Raw genomic sequence first — 23,301 nt, 5'->3', positions numbered from 1 at the left:
AAGCCTAAAGGTGGATGCAGTTTGTTTGCATATCAGGTGTGGTCAGAGCAGTTCATGTTGGAATTGAATTTAGTAATTCAGTTGAATTGCAGACAATGTTTGACAAAATGATCTCAATTCAGTGTCGACTTGCTTGCTTTTTTGGAGCTTTTTAACCGCGGGATGCCTCCCGAAAGTTGATGATTCAAACCGTCAGTGGAGAGTTATGCTAATTAGAAAATGATTGCTTGCTAAACTAAGATGTCGAACATGGTGAACATTAGGGATGAATAATCTGATCATTTTAGATCGTTAAGTGAAGCAATTTAGTCGACAGTAACAGAAAAAGAAGAGGGCCTGGGGAGCCTGTCACTGTAATATTCATGATTTCACCCATTTAGTGCAGTTTCTCCTTATTTTTCTCCTCTGTCTCTTCACCAGTGACATTTAAACCTTTTTTTTTTTTACCAGACATATTCTCAATTACAAGCGGCTATGTAAGCAGCCATGGTGATGAAAAAACGCTGCTTTTATCATAACCATGGTTTGTATATTTGCATCCCTGACTTTTTTGCTTTTTGACTGATGAATACAGATTACTGCCTCCTGGTGGTATGGAGAGTTATTTCCTTGTTGCTAGTGGGTTGTCGGCTGTAGTCTCTACAGTGTGTTTAAGTGCAGTTCTTTGTCATAGTTCTCTGGTGTCAGTCTTTTGTGTCCCCCCCCCCCCCATTGCACTGCTTTACAAGACTTCCTCCTTTGCGGTTGTAGTGATTACTAAGACCACTAGAGGCCGCCACCTGAAGAGAAACATTAATATGAGTCGTAATTAGCTGCTTGGTAATTTTTCTGATGAGGACAGGCTTTATTTATTTCTCAGATTGCCTACCCCTAGCAAACATTATACCTGCCAAACATTAGCATGTTAGCATGGATAACGGAGCGTGTGAGCGTGCTAGCACTAGCACGTACAGCCTCACAGAGCTGTTAGCTTTTGTTATTAGCTGTGTCATTTTATAGCTGTGGGTGATATATGTCTCATAATTGAAGGTATGGTGTGTGTATAAAAAAGAAACATTTGTAATAATCTTGAGTATTTATTAGCGTATAGCTGTAATGTTTATTGAATTGATTTAGGCCATAATTTTATTTCTCAAGCCAAAATAACAAACAACCTCCAGTTTCACCTTCTCAGTTGGGAGGATTCACTGTTTTTTTTTGTTTTGTTTTTTTTAAAAGAATTGATTTATGTCTTTAAGATGGCATAACTTGAGGTTGTGAGAGGCTGATGGTTGTTAACCCTGGGTTTGTACAGAAACAATGAATAAGTGGCTCTTGGCTGAAGTAAACATGGTAAACGACTCTCCTTACCCTCTAAAGTTGTTGTTTTTAAAGGGCTTGAATGTTTCTCTGAAGGAGCCTGCCAGTTTATTTGCATTTTCTCCCTCTAATTAATGTGTTCGCTCACTGTTCCTCCTGTGCAAAATCTTAAAACCAATTTAGTGACACTCTGCATTTGCATAATGCTTGTGTGTGTATGTGTGCTGGACCAGTCACCCTGACTCACTGTCTGATCGCTGCCGTGGGAATCATCAGCAGATCTTCACGCAGCTCTGTTTGTGTCTTTAATTTTTCACCTGACTGAGGATGTTAATGGGAATAATGTTCAGGAGGACACTGACGGCTCGATACATTTGGAGCTTTTGTCTGCAGGATTTTGATATTTAGGCCAGTGGCTGCAAATAGACTGCACCCTTTCAGTTTCAGGCTTTGGTAAAGGACATTAATGTGATCCCGAGTGGCTCAGCTCTGCTATTAGCTGACTGTTGTCGGTACTTTGTGGTTTCTGCTGCAGACCAGGAGGATCATCTGTCTCCACAGTTGGAGGTAAAGCCAGAAATTACAGGATGAGACATGGTTGATAAATTTAGCTGCTCTGTGAGTCTGCTGTTAATCTCAGTGTGGAGGTTTTTTAAAGTTCAATTTCAGAAAATGTAAATTAGAAAACAGGTTTTTCCCCTTTAGGCTGTCTTCCTTCTGTACATTTGTTCCTCAGCCTTGTCTCGCACACTGTGAATCCTTTAGAAAAAACAAGCTGTCCTGCATATTTACATATTGCCAAACAAGTTTGTGTTCATTGTATGCTTTGCTTCAACCATGGTATTTGTACATTTTGCATTTTTATGGAGTGGAAAAGCAAACAGTCCACCTGCACACCAAGCCAAGATACATGAAGTGTGTTAATACTTATACTAATGCCGTATATTTATAGTTTTTTATTTTTATATTTTTATCCTTTATGTATCTCCTTTTCCAGTTCTTATTCTTTATTGCACTGTGGCAAGAGTATGCCTTCTGCGTCTTTTAACCTCTAAAATCTAAACACCAATTAATCAGTCACAATTATGTAGACCAGTGCAGAAATCAAACACAGTTATCATTAGTTAATTAGTTAGTCAGTCCACAGGAAATTAATTGATAACAATGTTGATAATCTTTTATCAAGTGGAACTGACAAACATTCTCTGGCTCCTGCTTCTTAACTGTGAGGATTTTATGATTTTTATCTTTTGTATCATCATAAATGGAATATCCAACCTGGTTTCTTATAACACGACATAACATTTTCAGATTTCATACAGAGTATACGCCGATCTGTCCCTTTAACTTCTGTAGAGAACAGATCCACTGTCAGTTGACCTTTGGTGATAACAATGAACATGTGGTTTTAGGCAACAAAATGACTTAGTTTCCTGTGTAAAGTCAACAAAAGCCTTTTCTAAAACCAAACCAACACTGGTCTCCTGGGTGAAAGGTGTTGTTCAGTCCCAGCGTCCGCTCACATGGATTTCCTCAGTCTTCACTATCTCACCTGACATTATGTTTGGTAATTGAACACATCTGTTTTCCTCAGAGCTTAAAGGATAAGATCAGTTTATCACCTGCACACAAAATTGAACATTTTACTGTCCCGGTTAAGTTAAAAAACCATGTTATTTGTATGGAGATGGAACAGATGTGGCTCTTATATGTATAAGTTTTGGGATGCTGGTTGTGTAGAACTAACCATGAAGTTAACATCTCCCTGGCTCCAGCCTAACTGGATTTTGGAATATTGGCGAAAATAATCTCTGTGGCAAACACACGTTTATGATACTTACATGTTTTTTCGTCAGCAAGGTCATTTTCACAGATGAACACTGCTTTTATGATTTTTGAAGCGTAAATTAAATCGCTAGATAGAAAAAGCTAATGTTATAAACAGACGACATTACGGTCACATGACTTAGACTTCACCACCACCTAGTGTCGTACTACACACTTCCCATACATCCTTTCTATAAGCTGATCAATGTACAAGTAGTAAAATTAGAGTAAGAATAGTTTGTTTTAGTCTGTTGCTAGGCAAAAAAAATTCCTCCTTAAAGTTTTAACCCGGGCAGTTTTAGCAGAGGCAATATATATGAAAATCAACCAGACACCTTATGTCTAAGATTTAAGAGGTTCATTGTTTTATTTACCTGTACTTTTTACCTTTGTAAAAACTGAGAAAGTGTATTGTTTTAACACATTTTAATTTCAAGCTTTAAAGCACTTCACTTTTTATTCTTAGATCCGGCCCTTCGACAAAGAATTTGAATTGGCCTGTCGTAGAACAATACATGTAAATATCTTCAGCCTGTGGTAACCACAGACCTTATTTCAAGCATTTAACTAAAACGTGATTTTATAAAAACTCAGACTTTGAGATGAGGGAAACAGATGTGCAGTGCAAAAGTGCTAGCCAATTTCTGGGTTGTACTATGGACCACACAAATACACACATTCAATGGAAAGAAATAATCAACACATTGATTTCTGATAAAAGTTTGGAGCTCTTGAGCCTCTGGGTACATCCTCCTTTAGTCAGTGTCTGCTCGGACTGAACCAAAACAATAATTTTGTGTCTGTAAAACCAAAACTCTGTGCTGATGTGAATAAATATAATCATTATGGCAGGCCAGCTGCGTATGTTTACAAACCAAACCAAGCAGATGATCTGAGTGGTATGTTACCAGCTCGGTTGTCAACCATATTTATGTGGACGCCTCACCACCTGGAGTATCATCCTACGTCTGATTTGTAACTTTGACTGATTCACTGCATCTCTCCACAAAGAAGGGTTACAATATTATTTCCCTGGCTACAGGAATGCAGCATCATTCTGAATATCCTTAAGTGGAATATCCCTCATTATAACTTCAGTGTTACTTTCATCTGTCAGCCAAGAGTAGAAAATGTTCAGTGTATCAGTGATGATGTGTGGGCTGAACTGGAGCAGGTCATCGTTTCACAGCTCTCAGCGCTGCAGTCAGACTTTATTCAACTCTCTTTATGTGACTGTAACTTTACACCTGATTGTTCTGCAGAAATGCATCATATACTGCTGTAGTACTTTGTGATGTGAAATGATTGATCTGAGGGTGATGTTGAAGCTGTTCGGCTGACACATGAGGCCACAGTGCCCGGCAGCAGAAGCGGACATTCTGAATAATGAATTGTTTGTGAGGAAGTATTAAATCCTCTTATTAGCCTGCTGCAGCACACTGTCAGATATAGAATAAGTGCGATAGTCAAAAGTAACTCAAGACATTCAGTCAAGAACTGTACTACTACTACTGTACAATTTTAGGTACTTTTCTTTATTTCATTATTTTCAATTTATGCTGCTCCCTGCTTCGTTAGTATGACCTAAATGGATGACTTATACACATCCTAAAGAAAATCCTTGCATGTGCAGCTTTATTTATTTAATATTTTTTTTTACATCAGAAGTGTCCTTTGATTTGATATAATTCAGGCCTGGTGCTTTAAATATAACTCATGGTAACCGTTCATGAATCTGTTGCATGAGCGCACACATAGATTTTTGACATATTGCTGGTGAAGCAGTATTTGACCTGCTGCCCGACACTGTTAGCACTCAGAGGATTGATCCAGCGGTACAAAGCTCTGCTTTTTAAATGGCCCTTTTTATATCACAAGGAAATGCAGCCTGCCTCTTTGTTCACTGGGCGAATTTTACAGCTCTGCTAATGAGTTACCAGCAACCTTTGATCTACATTCAGTCGTCCTCCTGTCAGGAGAATCAGGCTGGAGCCACTCAGTGTTCAGCCCTTTTTATATTGACTTATTCAGGAAGGAGGCCAGGTAAGAATCTCCAGCACACTCATGTGTAGCGCTGCAACTAATGATTATTTTCATTACCAATGAATCTGCTGTGTGCTGTAGAGATTAACTGGTTAATCATTTGTTCTATGAAATGTGAAAACATTGAGAAAAATGCTTCACAGTTTCCCAGAGCCCAAAGTGACGTCTGCAGATCGCTTATTTTGTCCAAACTACAATCTAAAACTCAAAGGCTCTTTATTTACTCTCATAAATGTAAAAAAAAAGCAGCAAATCCTCACAGAAATTTGCTTGAACTAGCAAATGTTTGACATTTTTGCTTGAAAATGACTGGAATGATGCTAACTAATTTCCTTTGATAGACTAATCAATTCATTGACAAATAATTGTAGCTCTCTTTGTATGCAAAAGATGGTTTTCTTAAACCACAGCTTTCCATAAACTTAATGACAATATCGGTGTCATGTGATTGAATATAACACATGGTTGTGCAGAATGGTCCAATATTAACAGTCTGTCTGGTAACAAGGTTTCCTTTTTTTCCCTTTCTTTAATGAAGGTTGTGGTCATTAATCTTCTCAGGCTACAATTTATGATTATTTTCTGTTGAAGATTAATCTGACGATTATTTTCTCAATTGATTAAATTACTTGTTGGGTCTATAAAATATCAGAAAATGTCGGATCAGTGTTTCCCAAAGCCTAAGATGGCATCCGCAAATGTCTTGTTTTGTCCACAACCCAAAGTTATTGAGATTACTGTCAAAGCGGAGGAAGGAAAGCCGAAAAAATATTCACATCTGGAGTCTGGAATCAAATAATTTTCACTCCCCCTTCAGTTGATCTGAAACACCTCCAGTTGCCTACAATACAGCACTTAGAATTAATTTCTTAACACAGCTGGAGGGAAATGGTGCATTTGTTGGAGACTGTTTTCAGTGGCAGATTAATCCACATTTTGTTCTCTAGTGAGTGTTGTAATAGTTTAATTGTATTGTTTTTAATAGTTCTTGGACAAAAAGGGGCTCTATGCAACAGATGAAGGAGATATATCAGGCTGTGAACACACAATGCTTGTTTTTGGGTCTTTTCATGGATTCAGTTTGACAATCTTTCATGACTAAACGCATGTCCGAAGGGTGGCTTAGTTTGTAGTTTGAGGTTTCTTCAACACAAAACAGGATGAACACAGTTTTTGTTGTTGCTGTGTTTGAACCTGTGACCCTTTTTTTTAGCTACAGGGCAGAGTCTCTGACCTCCGCACGATAACCTCTACACAGTACAACGGTTTTATCATGAATACAAATGAGATATGATTCAGACTCCTGCTCACTGTTGGGTAAAGAATGATGAACACCTAATGGGAATCAAAGCTGCCCTCCTCCAAGTATCAGACTTCACTAACAAGAGACACAACTGTACTTGGACAGTAATGGTTTAACGTCCCTAATTGAATCTGATAACCTCTTAGTGTGGCCCTCAGTCAGAGCTGCTCTCTGGGGTAATTATTTTAACTTCCCGTAGAAGACTTGATGCTGTTATTAAGTTTGCAGTTTGGCAGGAAGCCACCGCACGAAGAGAGAGCGGCTGAACGTTGTGTGGACGGAAACCGCGCGAGACACGACTTGGCTCAGAGTCTCAGATCTTATTGGCAGCCGAGTCGATGCTCAGTGATGTCGACTCATTCATGTGAACAGTCAGGACGCTCCCAGCTGGCATTAAACTGGCTTCTCAGGCTTTGGATTGACACTTAAAGCTGAATGAGTGACAGTGGTAATCTCTGCTTGTGGTTGCTGGGCGATCTCTGGAACCACAGATTGAATTAGAGACTCATCTAAACCTCTAACTACATCATTTCTGCAGTGTTCGTGTGTTCTGGGATTACTGATTGTTTTTTGAAGCCTTGACCTTTTAGGAGAGCATTGTTTGGAGGTCTAACAGTTCATCTTGAATAAAGAAGGGGACACAGCTTGGTTTGTTTTCCTGTTTTCTCACACATGGTGGTAGTTTGTGGTCGGATGTCCCTCCTGCCGCCATGTTTAAGGAGACAGTAAAAGTTTGAACTAGGGCAATTAGTTTCGTTATTATTCTGGCAATTATTTTAACTTTTTGATTAATAGTTTTCCATATAAAATGTCTAGAAATTGTGAAAAATGCCCATCACCCTTTCCTGGATGGCAAAGTCAGGTCTTCAAATGGCTTCTTTAGTCCGGCTATGGTTCGAAACCCAAAGACTCGTCATGTACTGTCAGAAATGGCAGAGAAAGAGGCTGTTTACATTTCCCATGTAGGACACTCATTGGTCCTGAGTGATGCATTTCCAAGTAGATAGTTGCAAGCCCCTCAAAATATGCACCTACATCTCCGGAACAAACCAATAGAACATCTTCATGTATATTGTTTGCCGAATCAACAAGAAGGCCTAAATAGTCAAGAGTGCATTGTAGACAGTGTTTCACAAAGTTCGTACAGTTTCTTCTCATGCAACAAGTCTCACAATTTAGTGTTTTTGTTAATGCAGTCTGGGGAGTTTCTTTACAGCTGACAAATAAGAAGCCTATGTTGGTTACTATTTATTGTATTTGTAAAATTTGCCATGTTACAGTCAGTATGTCATAAATGGGGATGTCAGTTGAAACAGTGTGTTTGAACAACTGCCAGGAGGTAAGATGCACTTAAATCATGAACAGCAGACAGGCTGGCAGAGCGATGATGCTACACACTGACTCTTTTTGCAGGGAAAGAATCATAATGTTTATATCTAATGCCGAATTTACAAGAAGGCACCAATAATTTAGATTTGTCATAGCTGTTTCACAAAGCAACTCCTAAAATCACAGTATTTGTAAGGGAGTCTGGATGAATTGCTGTTACTAGTTCAGTGGTTAGTTGAAACGAACACTCATGTTACCAGAGGATGAATCGCAGTGACTTCGATCATACTCTTTTTGCGACTTTTCTCGTTACGCCATAAGCTCATCAACATTGCTGATTTATTTTGTGGAATATCTCAGTATGTACTTTATGAATTGGCACAACATTTTTACCAAACATTCATGTTCCCCTCAGGATGAATCCCACTAAATTTGATGATCCTCTGACTTTTCCTTGAGCGCAACCATCAGGTAAAATTTTTATTTAGTGTTTTGCTTTATGGCTAAATACCTGCATAAGTAATGGCCAGATCACAATTAGGAAGGACGGGCAGTTTTATTTGATAATTGCTACAATCAATTAACAAGTGGTTTTTGATTATATTTTCGTCAGTTGATAAATTCACCAATGATTTCAACTCTTGATAAAATTGCAACCATTTACATGAAAGTGTTAAAAAGTAAAGTAGATTAAATTCGCTGAAATATATTTTACCATTTCATACATATTTCTGGAGCTTTTCCATCCCTTACTTTGATGTTTTTAACTCTGAGTTGAGATGACAAGTACAGAGCAGCAGCAAGTGACCTGAGCTACCAGTTTTTCCTCCTGTTTCTTTGACCCTTTACATCAGGGGAGGCAGTGACTATCAGAGGTCGTCCCGGAGGGAATCAACCTCATTCTGTTACAACATCACCACAGTAATACGATCAGCGGCGGGTTTGACTCAATAACGCTGTAATTGGTTTGTTGGCAGAAAGCTCAGACGCATGTGGGTCGAAGTGGTTTGTGTGTCGTCCACAGTTTGAGGATCGCTTCTGTTTTACAATTTCAACTATTCAGATGGTTTTCCAACATTAAAACATGTTTGGAAAGTGAGAAAATATGGTTTACATTTTGTCCCAGCCTTTTAAATTGTGTTCAGAGTCATCTGAAGTGGTTTTGAAAAGGCTAATCAAACTGATCAAGGACGCAAAAACACAGCTGAAAAGTTGAAGTGCCTCCATAAGATTTTTAAGATCCACTTGTTTTTGGTTCTGTTTATCAAATACATTCTAGTTCATTTAAAAAAGTATAACATATTGAGACTCTGTCAGGAATAAGGGATACAAAAAAGAAGGATGTATGACACATAGTTAGAAATGCAAAAATCAATATATTAATAAGGAGAACATAAAAGCATACCAAGATATCTGCTTTTATTTTGTTTTGAAATGTTACAGGCAGAGTTTAAACTGCACTTTCTTGTGGTTTTGCCTGAAGACTAGAAGATGCCTTTTGAAGATGTTTGACGTAGTTTTGTAAGGATGTAGTCAATTTGGAAGATTTGATAGAGTAAGAAAAATCACATTTGATGGATGTTTTGAACTATATTTCCTGCTTTCATGCAGCATTTCCTCCCCTAAAGTCACACAGATTGTTTTGTAGCGTAATGACTTGATTCAGTTGATTCAGTCACAGAACATTCATTGAATCCTTTTTTTCCTTTTTGTCATATCCGTTTGTAACTTTGTTTTGGATAGGTGCTGAATAAGCTATTACATTCAAACGTGTCGTTCACTTGGTTTGTTAATGCCTATGACATTAACAGGAGTGTTTCTGGGTATTTGATTGTCATCTGTGGAGCCTGTTTACAAAGAAAAATGCTAAAAATCTGTTTTTAGTACTTGGAAGACAAATGCTTCTTTGGTTTGTGGCAGTTGGCACTCATGTAATTTTTTTAAGGCTCCACCAGGTTTCAGGCAAACATATGCTGTCAAAATTCCACTTCGCAAACTTTATATGTGAACTTGGATGTCAAATAAAGAAAACATTGTATGTCAAACCTCTGACTGTTACATATGTCATGTTTTCCAGAGCCCTCAGAGCGGTGCGATGGAGGATGGGAAGCCGGTGTGGGCGCCCCACCCATCGGACGGGTTCCAGCTGGGAACTATAGTGGACATCGGAGCCGACAGCCTCACCATCGAACCTCTTAAACAGAAGGGAAAGGTGAGACAGCGCTCAACTTCTGCAACAGGGGCCTTGTTACAGAAAAGTCCAAGTCCAAAATCCATCTTGTTTCATTTTAGGAGGACATTTTGGTATTATAGAAACCTTTTTCATAACTGTATTTGGGGGGGAAAAAAAGTTAACATTGTTGTTGGCCTGTCGTTGGCCTGTTTGAGGTGCTCACACTGTTGTTAGCCTGTTTGAGATGCTAAAACTGTTGGAACGGCTATGACTGTGGTTAACCTGCTGGAAAAGCTAACACTTATCTAAGCTGGTTAGAGAAGCTAACACTGGTGTTAGCCTGTTGGAGAAGCTAACTAAGATATTAGCCTGTTGATGATAACATTGATTTTAGCCAGTCAGAGAAGCTAGCACTGATGGTGAACTGAATTGAAAAGCTGCATTTCCTTGTTTAGTATAACAAGCTAGCTGGCCTGTGACAAGCGAAGCAGGACAGCTGTTTTAATGGATACAGTGGGTCTCATGCACATTCAGGCATGACATGAGAGCAGACTGAATAATAGAGTATACAGTTTTACTGCAGAATTCTTAAGTTGGGTGGCATTGTGGGTAATGCAGTGTGTATTGACTTCATGAGTCATGGCTCTGGATTAAATCTTAATATTCTTATCATAGATTTTTGTTTCAGAAGTGATGAAGTTGCATTAAAAGGTATTAAAAGCCAATGAAAAGTCTCACGATTGATACTTCTGGCTCAGGTGCTTCCAGGATCTCTCTGCCTGACAAACCTTATCCGATATGCATTTATCTGCAGTTTGTTAATGATTTAAGTGTCACTTAATCGGATGCGGAAGAGGCCGCAGTCCTGAGAGCAATAAAGAATCATTCACTCTGTGATTCACCTGCAGACCATTTACAGCCTGCAGCTCTAATGTGCTCCAGCACAGAATTAATCAGCACTATCTGAAGTCAAGTGGCTCGACAAACGGGCTTCTCTCGTTCACCGTTAATTCACTTTTCTGCTGGATGAGATGCCATATTGCCCTCGGCAAAGCTTTTAATGTCCCTGAGAGCCCGTCGCCGTGGTAACCCCTAAAGCTTGGTGTCCGTCTCCGTAATCTTTCTCCCAGAAGGCCTCTGTGATTGAGTGCTCACTTTCAAAGAACCTCTTTACTAATTCTGTGTACTGTCAGCCCATAAAACACCCAACTGTCAGTGGTTAATGTGAACACGGCTCTCACGGCTGAAAGTGTGTTTGCGCTGTTCGGTGGCCATCATGTGTGTAAAAGTTCACATTTTTTAGTTTCTTTAATTGTGATCTTAAATCTTATAATCTGTCAGTTAAAAACACTATAACTCTGCCTTTTAACTAACTGGCACATCGACCTCAGTTTGTGTTGCTGCAGTTTTACAGCAGTCGTTCTGTAATGATGCAGGCAGTTTTACAGTTTTAACCCTACTCAACTCCCCTTGATCACCTCTCTGACCAGGAATATTAACTCCACCTGTTTACTTGGTAAAAGGACTCTGATCTTTGCTCTTCATACGGATGAAGCTATATAAAGTTAAGTGTTTTTTTAGTATCAGACAGACATCTTCTGTTGGCTGAGAACAGTTTTATCTTGCTGTTTCGTGGAGGATGTACCACGCTTCGATTCACAACAGTTGCAATAGACTTAACGCTGCTGCGACGACCCAAAAGAAACTGTGCTGACGTCTGTGTTAGCCATCATGGTCTCTAAGAGCCTGCTGTGTTGTGAAGAGTAGGCTAAGCTGCTGATACTGTGCGTGCTAGCACAATCTGTTGGACTATTAACTAGGTGCTTGATTTAAACCAATACTGGCTGCATTTGTAAAAGTCAAGATTTTTGCTCGTCACAAGACATCCTGCTGCTCTGACTCTGCCTGTGAGTGGCTAACCCTGACCTAACCCCTGTTTTAAAAATAACTCTAACAGATGAATCGATGATCAAATCAGTGTGCGTTTGATATGATAGCGACAAGGCATTGATTAATCGTTGCAGCTCTTGAAGGATTTCGATAAATGCATGACTGTAATTTTTCACAGCAAAGCAAAATGTTCCACCTCTCCCTCTGTGTGATCAGTATGGAACAAACTTATCCATGCCAAATTTGCCTTATTGCACAGCTGCATTTTGTTGCCAGTTCTGTATTCATTACTTGCGGCAGACTTGCATAGATGCAGTTGCAACAAAGAGAAGTTCCTCTCCTCTCCTCCATTGCTGAGCATTTTTCTGCAATTCTGTCCATCATCATTATATTGTCTCAAGGTTTTGTAGAAGCTGACAGCTTGCACAGGTGAAGAGCAGTTTGTTATGATGACGTTGTGATATATCTGTCTACGAATCACAATTAAAGTCTGATTTTACACCTTGGATCCACATGGTTTAAAACCTGACCTCTGTGCCTTTGGTTGGTCACATGATCCGAACCCTTTGCCCTTTCATTTGTCTCTCAGGAAGTGACAGAATGAAACCAACCATGGCCCTGTCTTCAGCCGTCTTTGACCTAAAATATTCTTTATGTTTGTTGATTGCATTGCAGTGTTTCCCGAGAGGCACACTTCGGGATAAAGTCTGTGTCATATTTAAAGAAGGAAAAGCAGTGTTTTTACTCACTGATCATTGCTTTGGAAACATAAAAAAACTTGTTCTCCTCAGATCTGTTCTCGGAGTGAGTTTCCGGGCTGCAGCGGAGCCCTGTAACAGTCAGAACAATGTCCAGTCTGTCCTGCTGCAGCCAGTTTGTGCCAGTGTCTGACGATGTGTTCACTCACTGGCAGACCTCCTGTGATGGACGTCAGGAGGAGGACGGGGAGCATGATACCCCGTCATACTATCGGTCACAATGGCCGACTCTTTGTCCTTTTTAGTGTCTGTGTGTCCTCTATGGTGTCCACAGTTTGATCTGCCTCAGTGTTGGCAATGGAGAGAGGGAGAGAAAACAAGTTAAGGGAAGGAGAGGAGGCTGTCAGTTCACTTATTACATCGTTATGGATATTATCTGATAAATCGTTTCATTAGAAAGTATGTTAAGACAAAACAGACTAAATGTGGGATTTAAAATCTTGAAGTAACTTTTTTATAACCCTGGTTCTCTGAGACACAGTCTGATTGTGGGGTTCCCGTCCGCTACATATGAAGCTTGTTGCAGCTATCATAGGAACGCAGACAGTAGTTAGGCTAGTGCTGTTAGCTAGGATCAAACCCGGGTCGTCGTCTGCACTCAGCTGCTGTTTCTCTCCACCTTCACTGTGGTGATGGTGGTGAACGGTGTTTAGCTTCTTTTTCCTCTCAGATTATTGGCCTTGCGTCACCTCCCCCCACCTCCGCCTCCACCTCCTCTCTCTCTCCACTATTTTCTCCTCACGTGGTGCAGCATTGTGGAATCCGTCCAGTTTGGGCTGAGAATGTGGAACATGCCACCACTAGAGAGAATGAACCGCCTGTACGTCACCTTGGCACTGCAGCCTCTGTGTATCTGAGGGCCCGCTGCAGCACCTCGTGCTTTACGGGCCGATTAAATGAGTCAGGCCTGCAGAGAGAGCCGCCAGAGCCCACAGGAGCTGGCAGTGACCGGCCTGCAGAGCACAGAAATACAACACCCAGCACCCCCCACTCCAAAACACTACGATCACGTGTCGGAACCATGGCTACATTTACGCGCACGCTGATACTACAATAATATGACGTTATTCTGAATGTAAACCACATATTTTGTTTAAATATTCCAAATGAAGCATCAGAGATTAAACATCGTCAGAGCATTCTTTGGACATGTGTATTTGTACTGTAATCGGCAATATATTATTATGCAGAATATGTGTCTCAATGGGGGTTTTTATTAGTTTTCTATAGAGGATCAAAATTGCCCAAATCGAAAATAAACACATAAGTGACTCGATTAATAAATGAATGACATTAAATGCACCGAAAATATGATGAAAGTAAATAGGCACTACGCATTAATCAGTTTACGTAAATTGCTGTTTAAATTTGCTTTGTAGTTATGTACCTGTGTGTTTACTTTCACATTACGTTATCCATGTTGTTTATTCATTTTTAAATGCATTTATTTGTTGGTGTATTCATTTCTGTTGTTCATCTATGTTTTTTCTTTTTACATTTCTTAATGTGTTTCGCCTTCATTATGCTACTGTCATAAATGGGTACATTCGAAAATCAGACAATTGGCAAGTAAAATGGAAAAATAAATGGTGAATTCATAAATAAGCACGGTAACATTCCCCTTTATTACAAATAAATATTCAACAATGTCACATTTTATTAATCAAGTAATGCCTTTATTTTTAATGTTATCTTTCGTGGCAAAAATAATTTATTTTATTAATTTTTTTTTGGTTTTCTTTTTGATTTTGTCAGGTTCAACCCTCCATAAATTGCAACACAAAGCCTCTTGTTACTCCATTCAGCTTCCAGTGTTGCCTCACCAAGAGTTTGTTAGGCTGCGTTAGAGACGGAAGGCACCTATTTTTAAAGATTATTAAAGAGTTGGACACCAACAGGCTTTTGGATCCGCACAAATATCACAAAGCCAAAATATTCTTGAATGGATGAAAGAAGGAGGCTATCGTCATCTACCGGAGTATGCATGCCTGCATGTAAATAGGAATATTAGTCAAATATTAATTTTTCAATAGCCATGTAAACAGCTCAGTGAGAATATTGTCTTTTTGGGAGCACTGGTAAAAAACAATATTTTGTGCATGTAAACGTACCAAACAAAGCAGAGCACAGCTTTACCTAGAGGGGTTTCTGTGGAAGTGTTGACGAGGTTCACAAACCACAGAGGTTGGAAAACACTGGTTTAATCTCTAACAATGAATTTTTTATGAGTTTATATCTTGATTTAAAAAAGTAACTCCATCTGTGAATGTCCCTCCGAATTCTTTTGGGTACAAAGAAGCATAAAACGTAGACCTTTAACTCTTTAGCAGTACTTCAGTAAATGTTGGTCTGTGACCCTGACCTGATGGTAAAGAGATTAGACCAGAGGAAAAAACTAAATTAAGAGAAGTTTCTGAAACGTATCCTGACTTAGGATTTGCTCCCTTCTGTCATGTCATGATGTGTCATGATTCTTCCTCTGAAATCTGTAATGATCTGTCTATAAGCCTGTTAATAATGCAGAGCTGTGTCTGTGCTGTGGAGGCGCTGACCGGTCGCTGCGTCCGACCTCCTCTCACTGTGATCCTGTTACCTGCTGCCTCCAAATAATTCATCAGGCCTTCAGCTGGAGCGGCAGCTGGTATATTTATCTCTGGGTTGATGTATTATTTAAAGTTTAAGCCTGGAAAAAAAACAAGACTGAAATAGTCTGAGAACAGAGAGAAATTGATTTTTCCCATAAAAGGTAAGAAATGAGAATAAAAACCTTTCAGTGATTTCTTCTTTCTTTTGCGAGATGGATTTTTATTGTGACGACAGCCATCCGACAAAATAAATCACCAAAAAGGGGGGGATATGTAGTTTAAGCTTTTTTTTTTCATAAAAAAAAAACTAAATTAAATGAGTCAATCATTCACTTTTCCTTTGTTGAAGTTCATGTAATCTGATGTTTTTGTGTTTGTGTCCATAATTAAAGCTTAAGTTCTGTTACAGGACGATTAGCAGACTAATCCATAAAGGAAATTCATGACTAGTTCGTGGACTTGAACCTTTAACAGACTCGATCCTGTTTTCTTGATTGTACTGGCATGAGATTTCTTGACTTAATGTTTGAAACATTTCTCTTTGTCTGCAGACATTTGTGGCTGCTATCAACCAGGTGTTCCCCGCAGAGGAGGATGTCAACAAACAGGTGGAGGATAACTGTGAGTTTCTTCTTTTTACCTCATTTTCCTTTCAGTTATCATAGAGTTGTCTCCAACTGACAACGATTTTTTTTAAGATATGAGCTTGTTCATTAGATTTGATTGGCTGAAATGTCCTTTTTAATCTAAATATTACATCATTGTAGTCTAACTGATGTTACTGTATTCTAGTGACGTCTCTCAGGCCAAATGTGAAGCTGTGTCAGAGAAAAGTTTCCAACTGTGTTACGTTTATCGAGATGATGTTTGAGGCTGTCCTTGTAGACAGTCCGGTCTGATCTGTAGATCATCATAGATTTCAATTCTAACCTACATAATCACCATCCTTTACTCTTTACAATAAAACCATGCTTAAACTCAGTGGAGACCATAAATACAGAACCCTGATATTACAACCTGTTTTTAGGATATTCTCTAGCCAAAAAAAAGTCTTTTCACCTCCCTTTTAAAAACACAGTATCTTAAAATGACATTATTTTCTCTATTCGAAAAATAGTTTCAAAGTCTGTTGTTGAGCTACATTAACTAAATGTCCATGTTTAGTAGTAATTGTTGTAGTATTTACTTTTTGAGACCCACAAATTGAACGTATTTGTCAGCAGACATCTTGGAAGATGAGTTTCCTAAAGCTGCTTCAAAGTTTGTTTCAGTTTCAGTGTGTGTGTGTGTGTGTGTGTGTGTGTGTTATTATTATTATCAGGCAGCCTGTGTATAATTGCAGATTGTATTGTATTCCTCCGGTAACTCACGTAACCTTTTTTTTGTCTCTCAGGTTCTTTGATGTACTTGAATGAAGCGACACTGCTCAACAACATTCGTGTGAGATACAGCAAAGACAAAATTTATGTAAGTACCGACAGGAGGAAACGACACACATTAAAGATGCTAAAGCACTTTTTTATTTTTTTGTATTTCCTCCGCAATGTTATTATTTTCTCCGGAACTTGAACTGATAACAGGTCTCAAACATATTTTGTTATTATTAGATGACAATAGAATAAAAACTATAAGATGCATGAAAGATTTTTTTGTAGAGATTTTTGCTTTCCAGATAATCACTTAATCAGACCTCTGTTTACCTCTGTTTAAGAAACGGTGAATACATGAGAAGTATTATCAGTTTTAGTTTGACGCAGTGAACATCTGTGATGTGACATAAAATTTGCCAGAACGGATCGCCTCCTTCTGAACCTGCTTCATTATCAGGTGGAATATCTGCTAATATTTGTTTTAACCTGCCTGTTGGAGCACCTTAGGGTGGAGCACACACACAGTCGAATGCGCTCTTGCTTTTTCACTTTCACATGCAGACACACGCCTCCACATACTGATGGTAATGACAATGATCTAATTATAACTTGAATTTAAATTCCAATACAAAGCTATGTACCACAACAGAAATGATGAATAAGTTAAATCAAAAAAGTAAAATAAATACAAGTTAATAATGTATGGTTAGAAAACATCAACAAACAGAAATGATATACAGTCCCCTTTAATTCAAACAAGCTGAATCCATTATGAAACTTGACAGCCCTGTAGAACTGGATTTTAAACCACCCACAGTCACTTAACATTGATTTAAGCTCAGTGTGCTCAGTGCAGTGCTCTGGTAAAATCACATTTACATGCTGAACGCACCTATTACCTGCTTGTGTGAGAGTTCATGTCACATTGATTCATTTTTAGTCACGTTTTCGCTCTTCCTTGAGCTTCTTCATGCTCTGTCAGAAATATTATAAAAAACAATTATATATGTGTATATTTATATGTATATGAAACATGTAGGATGCTACCATTATTTAAACGACAGGGCTGTACAGTTCAGTACAGGATTATTATTTTAAACCCAGTTCCAGTGAGCACTGAACATGTGGTCCTCAGTTTCTAAACAACTCCTTCTTTTTAAAAATGACCTCACTCTCTAACAATAGCCTACTTTTCTAAAAATATCCCAATTTTCCACCAGTGTCCTAACTGTCTGAAAATGTCCTCGCTGTACAAAATATTCGGACTTTCCAAAACTATTCTCAACCCCATCAAATTGGTCCTCGCAAAGACAGAAGATCGAACACACTAACACAGGGAGCTCAGGTGAGCTCAGGCGTTTTCTCGCTGGTGTGATTCAGCTTCTGTCTGCTGTGAATCAGACTCACACTGACATCTAGTGGCAGAAGAAGGAACTGATCCTAAGTCCAAAAGAGGACATCTCAAAGAATGTAAACTGTGTTGCCCAGAGGTTCATCATTTTGATTTTGCATTATCTTTATTTTTAATTTTGTTTTCTTTAAATGGAGAATGCCGTGCAAATTGTAATAATCCTTTTCCTCCTCCTCTTCCTCCTCCTTCTCTTTCTCCTTCCAGACATTTGTAGCCAACATCTTGATTGCAGTCAACCCGTATTATGACATCCCAAAGCTTTACTCGCCTGAGACCATCAAGCAGTACCGGGGCAGGTCCCTGGGCACACTGCCGCCGCACGTCTACGCCATTGGTGAGCACACACGAAACACACTCGCTGTCATTCCGTTAAATGACACAATGTGCTGACATAAAATTAAAGATTGGTCGTGTTGTTTTCAGTCTGTGGCCTCATTAAATGTCCTCCTGGCTCTGTAATGTGTATTTCAGGCTTGAGTTCAGCGGAGTGAAGCACAGATAGTCCTGTGTTGGAGGACAAAGTGATTAACGTTAGCAGGTTAGGTAACAGTTTGGTCAAATGCTGCTTTTTATTTATTACAATTCACATCAGCTGCTGATCTCTCTCTGCTGTTAAAGTGCTGGCACAATCCTTAATTTATAGTCGAGGATGTACTTGTCTGATCATGTCCATTGCGCTGATAGTGATGATTTTCCTTGATTTTCTTATTTTCTACTGTGATTTGTTTTTAAAAAGATATACGTATATATATATTTTTTTATATGTGGTCCTATTTGTACAGATTTTTTTCCACACCTGTATTTTGGGGAAGGTGTTTGGCTTTAGATTTCATGAGGCCTTAATAAAACTAGTCAGTGTCCCCTCAGAGAGGTCTATTACACATTTGATTTGGGACACAACAGGTGTTTGTGTAAAAAAACTAAACAACAAAAACAATTTCATGGCCATGGATTTTGGGCTATCCTGCTTTCATAATGTCTTTTTTCAGCGCAGTGGGAAGAAAATGTCCAGAATACAAATGTAGGAGCCGTTTATAGTTCCAAAATAATGGTCTTAATGTAAATAATCAACCGGGGAAGTTCACATGTTGGTAAACATGTCATTTTACAACATGTATGGATGAAATAAGACTTTAATGATCCCTCACCAGGGAAATTCACTTGTTACAGCATCTTACAGCAGTGATTGATCAACGGATAAAAAAAATAAAGCAGGGCAAAATAGAAATGCAAAACAGAATATTAGGAATGTACAATACAATAAAATTGCTGTATACACTCTATTCCCCCCTTTATGACCAAGATGGACAACTACACAGGATAATTGCAGTAGTGTAGTTGTAGGTGTAGACATGTACAAAAAGGAAGTATATAAGAATAAACATAATTGCAAAGGAAGGAAGAGGGAATTGCAAGTAATTAAATGATGAATATTTCAAACTCTCCACTTCAGCAGCACTTGCATGTACACAGACGTTCCAGCTCTATTTCTGTATATATTTTGTTTACAGATTAAAACATGGTGAAATTGATTTTTTTCCTCATGGCTGTTGACAGTATTTTTTGACCTATGGGCTGATAAAAGGAGATTTCCGAATTCCCTTTGTAAAAATCTTTGACTCTAATGTGTAAACAACATGAAACAAGAATTTTGGCTGCGTCCATTATTCAGATATCTGTATTTGCATATTTAAAGAGTTATACAAAAATAACTTTTTATACAAAGTGTTGTAATGTAACTTATTAACTAGGAATGGTTTGTGTTAATTAGATTTATTCCCCTTTAGAAAATAACTTGGATAAAGATGAAAGCCATACGTATTGCTCAGTTATAAAACCAAACACAGAGAAAACAATGCGATCAAGAAGAAAATGACAAGTAAATGAAACAATATGCATACTAATTAATGTTTTAAGTTGAGCTTTAACAAAATTGTTTCCAGTATCATCAAAAACGGGCCAGACCAACTCTCTGTGTGATCCTGTTGTAGTTTGCTATCTGGCCACCAGGTGACAGTCAGCGCTCAGCTTTCCAACGGTCGCCTGAACATCCCAGTTTTTTCTGTCATCACTCAAACTGACTTGTCGTATTTATATTGCAGAAAATAAAATAAAAGGTAAATATGTGGGGTCAGCTCTGTGTCCTTGAGGCAGAGCAGAGTCTAATCTAACAGTGTCCTCCGTCTGTGTCTCCTCGCCCAGCTGATAAGGCGTACAGGGACATGAAGGTCCTGAAGATGAGCCAGTCCATCATCGTTTCAGGGGAGTCCGGGGCCGGGAAGACCGAAAACACCAAGTTTGTGCTCAAGTAAGGATGACATGGAGTTTTTATACACTGCAGACATTTTTTGGTCATTTCCTTAAGATATACATATTGTAGCTAATCACTGCACATAATAACAAGCTTCATCAATCCACGTGTGCTGTGAGTTCTTTTACCCAATCTAATTCAGTTGAATTGAAATTGGATTGATTTTTCATTGTGTTTGTTTTACACATAATGTCAGCTTTTGAAACATTTTGTTGGTATAAGTCTTTAACCCTCACGCAACAGTTGATACATTTGATGTTTTTTAATTTCCATTTTTGCTTTATTATTGCAAATTGCATACATTTTGGCAAAGGTGTTTCTTTCATTTTTATCTTTTAGATTTCAAACTCAGCTCATATAATAAGTCTAACACACTGTGTATATTACAGACAGACATCTGTTGTGCATATTATGAACCATGAAGAACTCATTAAAACTATTTTTTTCCTCCCACCGACATTAAAGCATTAAGTCATGCATCCCATGTTATCAGGATTTCATTCAGTGGTCCTTGATGAATTTTTGTAATATTTCACTGGATAGGGCAGTTTACCTGTATATTGGCCCAAATACATGCACTTTCCCTTGTATCCTAAGGGGGTATTTGCCTCATTATAAAACTTAACCCTCATGCAACTGATAAAAGACCACATTTAGTAAAAAAAAAAAAATAAGTTGTTCCATGTCAAAAGGGGAAAAGAATCACTGAATTTCTGACTGTAACTGTTCTGTCCTGTCCATTTCTCCTGACAGATACCTGACCACCTCGTATGGAACAGGTCAGGACATCGATGAAAGGATAGTGGAAGGTAGGATTCACTTCTGCTCTTCATCTCGGTCAAAGTGGATGTTTCGTCTGTATGAATGTGCGTTTTATGTCTCTAATCCCGCAGCGAACCCGTTACTGGAGGCTTTTGGAAACGCAAAAACCGTCCGGAACAACAACAGCAGTCGCTTCGGGAAGTTTGTGGAGATCCACTTCAATGAGAAGGTTCAGTGTTCTGTGTTACAATAACAACTTTCCAGCAGGAGAGTTGGTCTCCTGAGCGCTCTGCAGAGGAGTCGTACTGCAAACACTACATTACAAACAATGAAAGTTATGAATTAAATATGACGCCTAATAGCTATGGTTATTTAGAATAAACAGTTTAGATTGATCTCCAATTATGAATATTTATGAATGTGTTTGAATTCATGAATAAACACAATATTCCCTGGATCTCAGACGCTTATACAGCAAAAACAAACCGTAATGAGGGGGCAGACTCTGCTCTTAGTATCATTTTCTCTCTTGTCTCTGTGTCTGTTACAGCTGTAGATGCGCTGTAAAGCAGCATATTTCCATGTAATTTCATAAACACATTGAGTCCTGACATATTGTTAAATGTTTGTGGTATTAAAACGTGTTTCCTGTCTGTGGTTGTGTGGTCAGAATGCGGTCGTGGGCGGCTTTGTGTCTCACTACCTGCTGGAGAAGTCGAGGATCTGCAGGCAAAGCTCAGAGGAGAGGAACTACCACATCTTCTACCGACTCTGTGCCGGGGCCACCGAGGACATCAGGCAGAAGTTCCACCTCAGCTCCCCGGACACTTTCAGGGTACAGATACGTCCCAGCCTCTATTCAATCTCTTTAGTTTGATCTCATCCCCAAACAGACATAGTCACCATTTGCCTGCTTGTTGGTGCGATTACCACCATTTTCCTGTTTTTCTCTATCATCATCTCTGTTGTTTTACTAACTGCACGGCAGTAGGTACTTTAAACTGTCAATAGACAGGTTTTCTGCTTCAGCGTATCATCCTGAAGTAAATGTTGGTTGTGCGACGGCACCATTTCTATCTGCTTTAGAGCCTTTCTAAGAACAGCCTTCCTCTTTAAAGGTCGAGAAATGAAGCAGCTCATAATGACCGATAGTTATGGTTGTTTTTAGGCAGCAACCTTGAGCCGCTAAAGTAGTTTCGCCGCTGTAGAGGGGGACATTAGCTTGAAGTAGTATAAAGAGTGAGAAGCTCGTATAGAGATGGTGGATGGATAAAACTAAACAGGACTTTGATTGAAGAGACTGCTGTTCATGTGCAGGTGTGTTTGTAAAAGAAGTTACAGAACTAATGAAGTGATCTAAACCCCAAGCCTGACCAAACTGTGACCTTACTACAACGGTTGAGTACTTGTTTCACTGTCACGCTGCAGCGGTCATGACGTTATGGGAGACCCTGAAAATCGACCTATTCGTGGTTTAGGTATGAGCTTGTGTTGCTGCTTTCACGTCTTCATGACATACAATGAAAAAACTCATGTTTTGTCCTGTGTTATTGTTCTCTGCATCTCTGAGAAACACAGAAAGCCGGTCCTGTCGAAAAAATCTGGCTGTCTTTTCGAGAGCGGCACAAACATTAATACCAGCTGGAAATGCTAAGGAGAAGTCGTCTGTTTCCACTTTAAAGCAGCAGCCTGAACACAGTCGACTGCACATTCTGCATTTAGAGGCATACATCGGGTTCAGGAATCATTCATTTGCTGGTACAAATGAATAATGTGAAACATAAATTACTTATATCGATTGATGTGCATTAATTTATCATTTGATTTGAATTTACAGGGAGACACTTTACACACTTGCATTTTCATGCTGGTCTTTTTGGAGATTGAAGGCGGTTTCTCTTTCCATAAGACTGGTGGAAAGAAAAGTTTCAAATACATATTTTGGAAGTGTGTGCAGATTTTTGCATATTTAAACATTGCATGTTTAAACATACAATTTGGGTAGATCTGATAATTAAAGGGAAAAAAGATTGTCTAAAAGTAAGAAATTAACTGGGGAAGTTTCATGCTGAAGATTTCTTTAACTATTCAGTAGTGTTCCTATTTCACAGCGGCACGTTTTTCTCTCCTCTCATGATTTGATCTCATGTTTGAGCAGCAGATGAGGTAAACTGTCTCCTGAATCATTTACTGAGCGATATTTAACAATGCACAGGTGTCCAGAAATGTAAAATGCTGGT

The 23,301-nt window shown here is 38.9% G+C and overlaps 1 protein-coding gene across 8 annotated transcripts in view; it reads left to right on the top strand.

Moving 5' to 3' along the window:
* Positions 1 to 23,301, top strand: part of myo6a (myosin VIa) — a 152,474-nt gene that overhangs the window by 14,057 nt on the left and 115,116 nt on the right. For all 8 annotated transcript variants that reach the window (XM_030404716.1, XM_030404715.1, XM_030404712.1 and 5 more), the window contains exons 2-9: positions 9,879 to 10,013; positions 15,759 to 15,828; positions 16,601 to 16,674; positions 18,193 to 18,322; positions 20,191 to 20,296; positions 21,053 to 21,108; positions 21,193 to 21,290; positions 21,732 to 21,896. In XM_030404716.1, the coding sequence (XP_030260576.1) occupies positions 9,897 to 10,013; positions 15,759 to 15,828; positions 16,601 to 16,674; positions 18,193 to 18,322; positions 20,191 to 20,296; positions 21,053 to 21,108; positions 21,193 to 21,290; positions 21,732 to 21,896 (816 nt within the window). In that variant the 5' untranslated portion in view covers positions 9,879 to 9,896. The remainder of the gene's footprint in view (positions 1 to 9,878; positions 10,014 to 15,758; positions 15,829 to 16,600; positions 16,675 to 18,192; positions 18,323 to 20,190; positions 20,297 to 21,052; positions 21,109 to 21,192; positions 21,291 to 21,731; positions 21,897 to 23,301) is intronic.

The sequence above is a fragment of the Sparus aurata genome, chromosome 22 (genome assembly GCF_900880675.1).
Source record: "Sparus aurata chromosome 22, fSpaAur1.1, whole genome shotgun sequence".
Lineage (NCBI taxonomy): Eukaryota > Metazoa > Chordata > Actinopteri > Spariformes > Sparidae > Sparus > Sparus aurata.
Note: the sequence above shows the minus strand (reverse complement) of the source record. Positions and strands in the feature narration are given on the sequence as shown.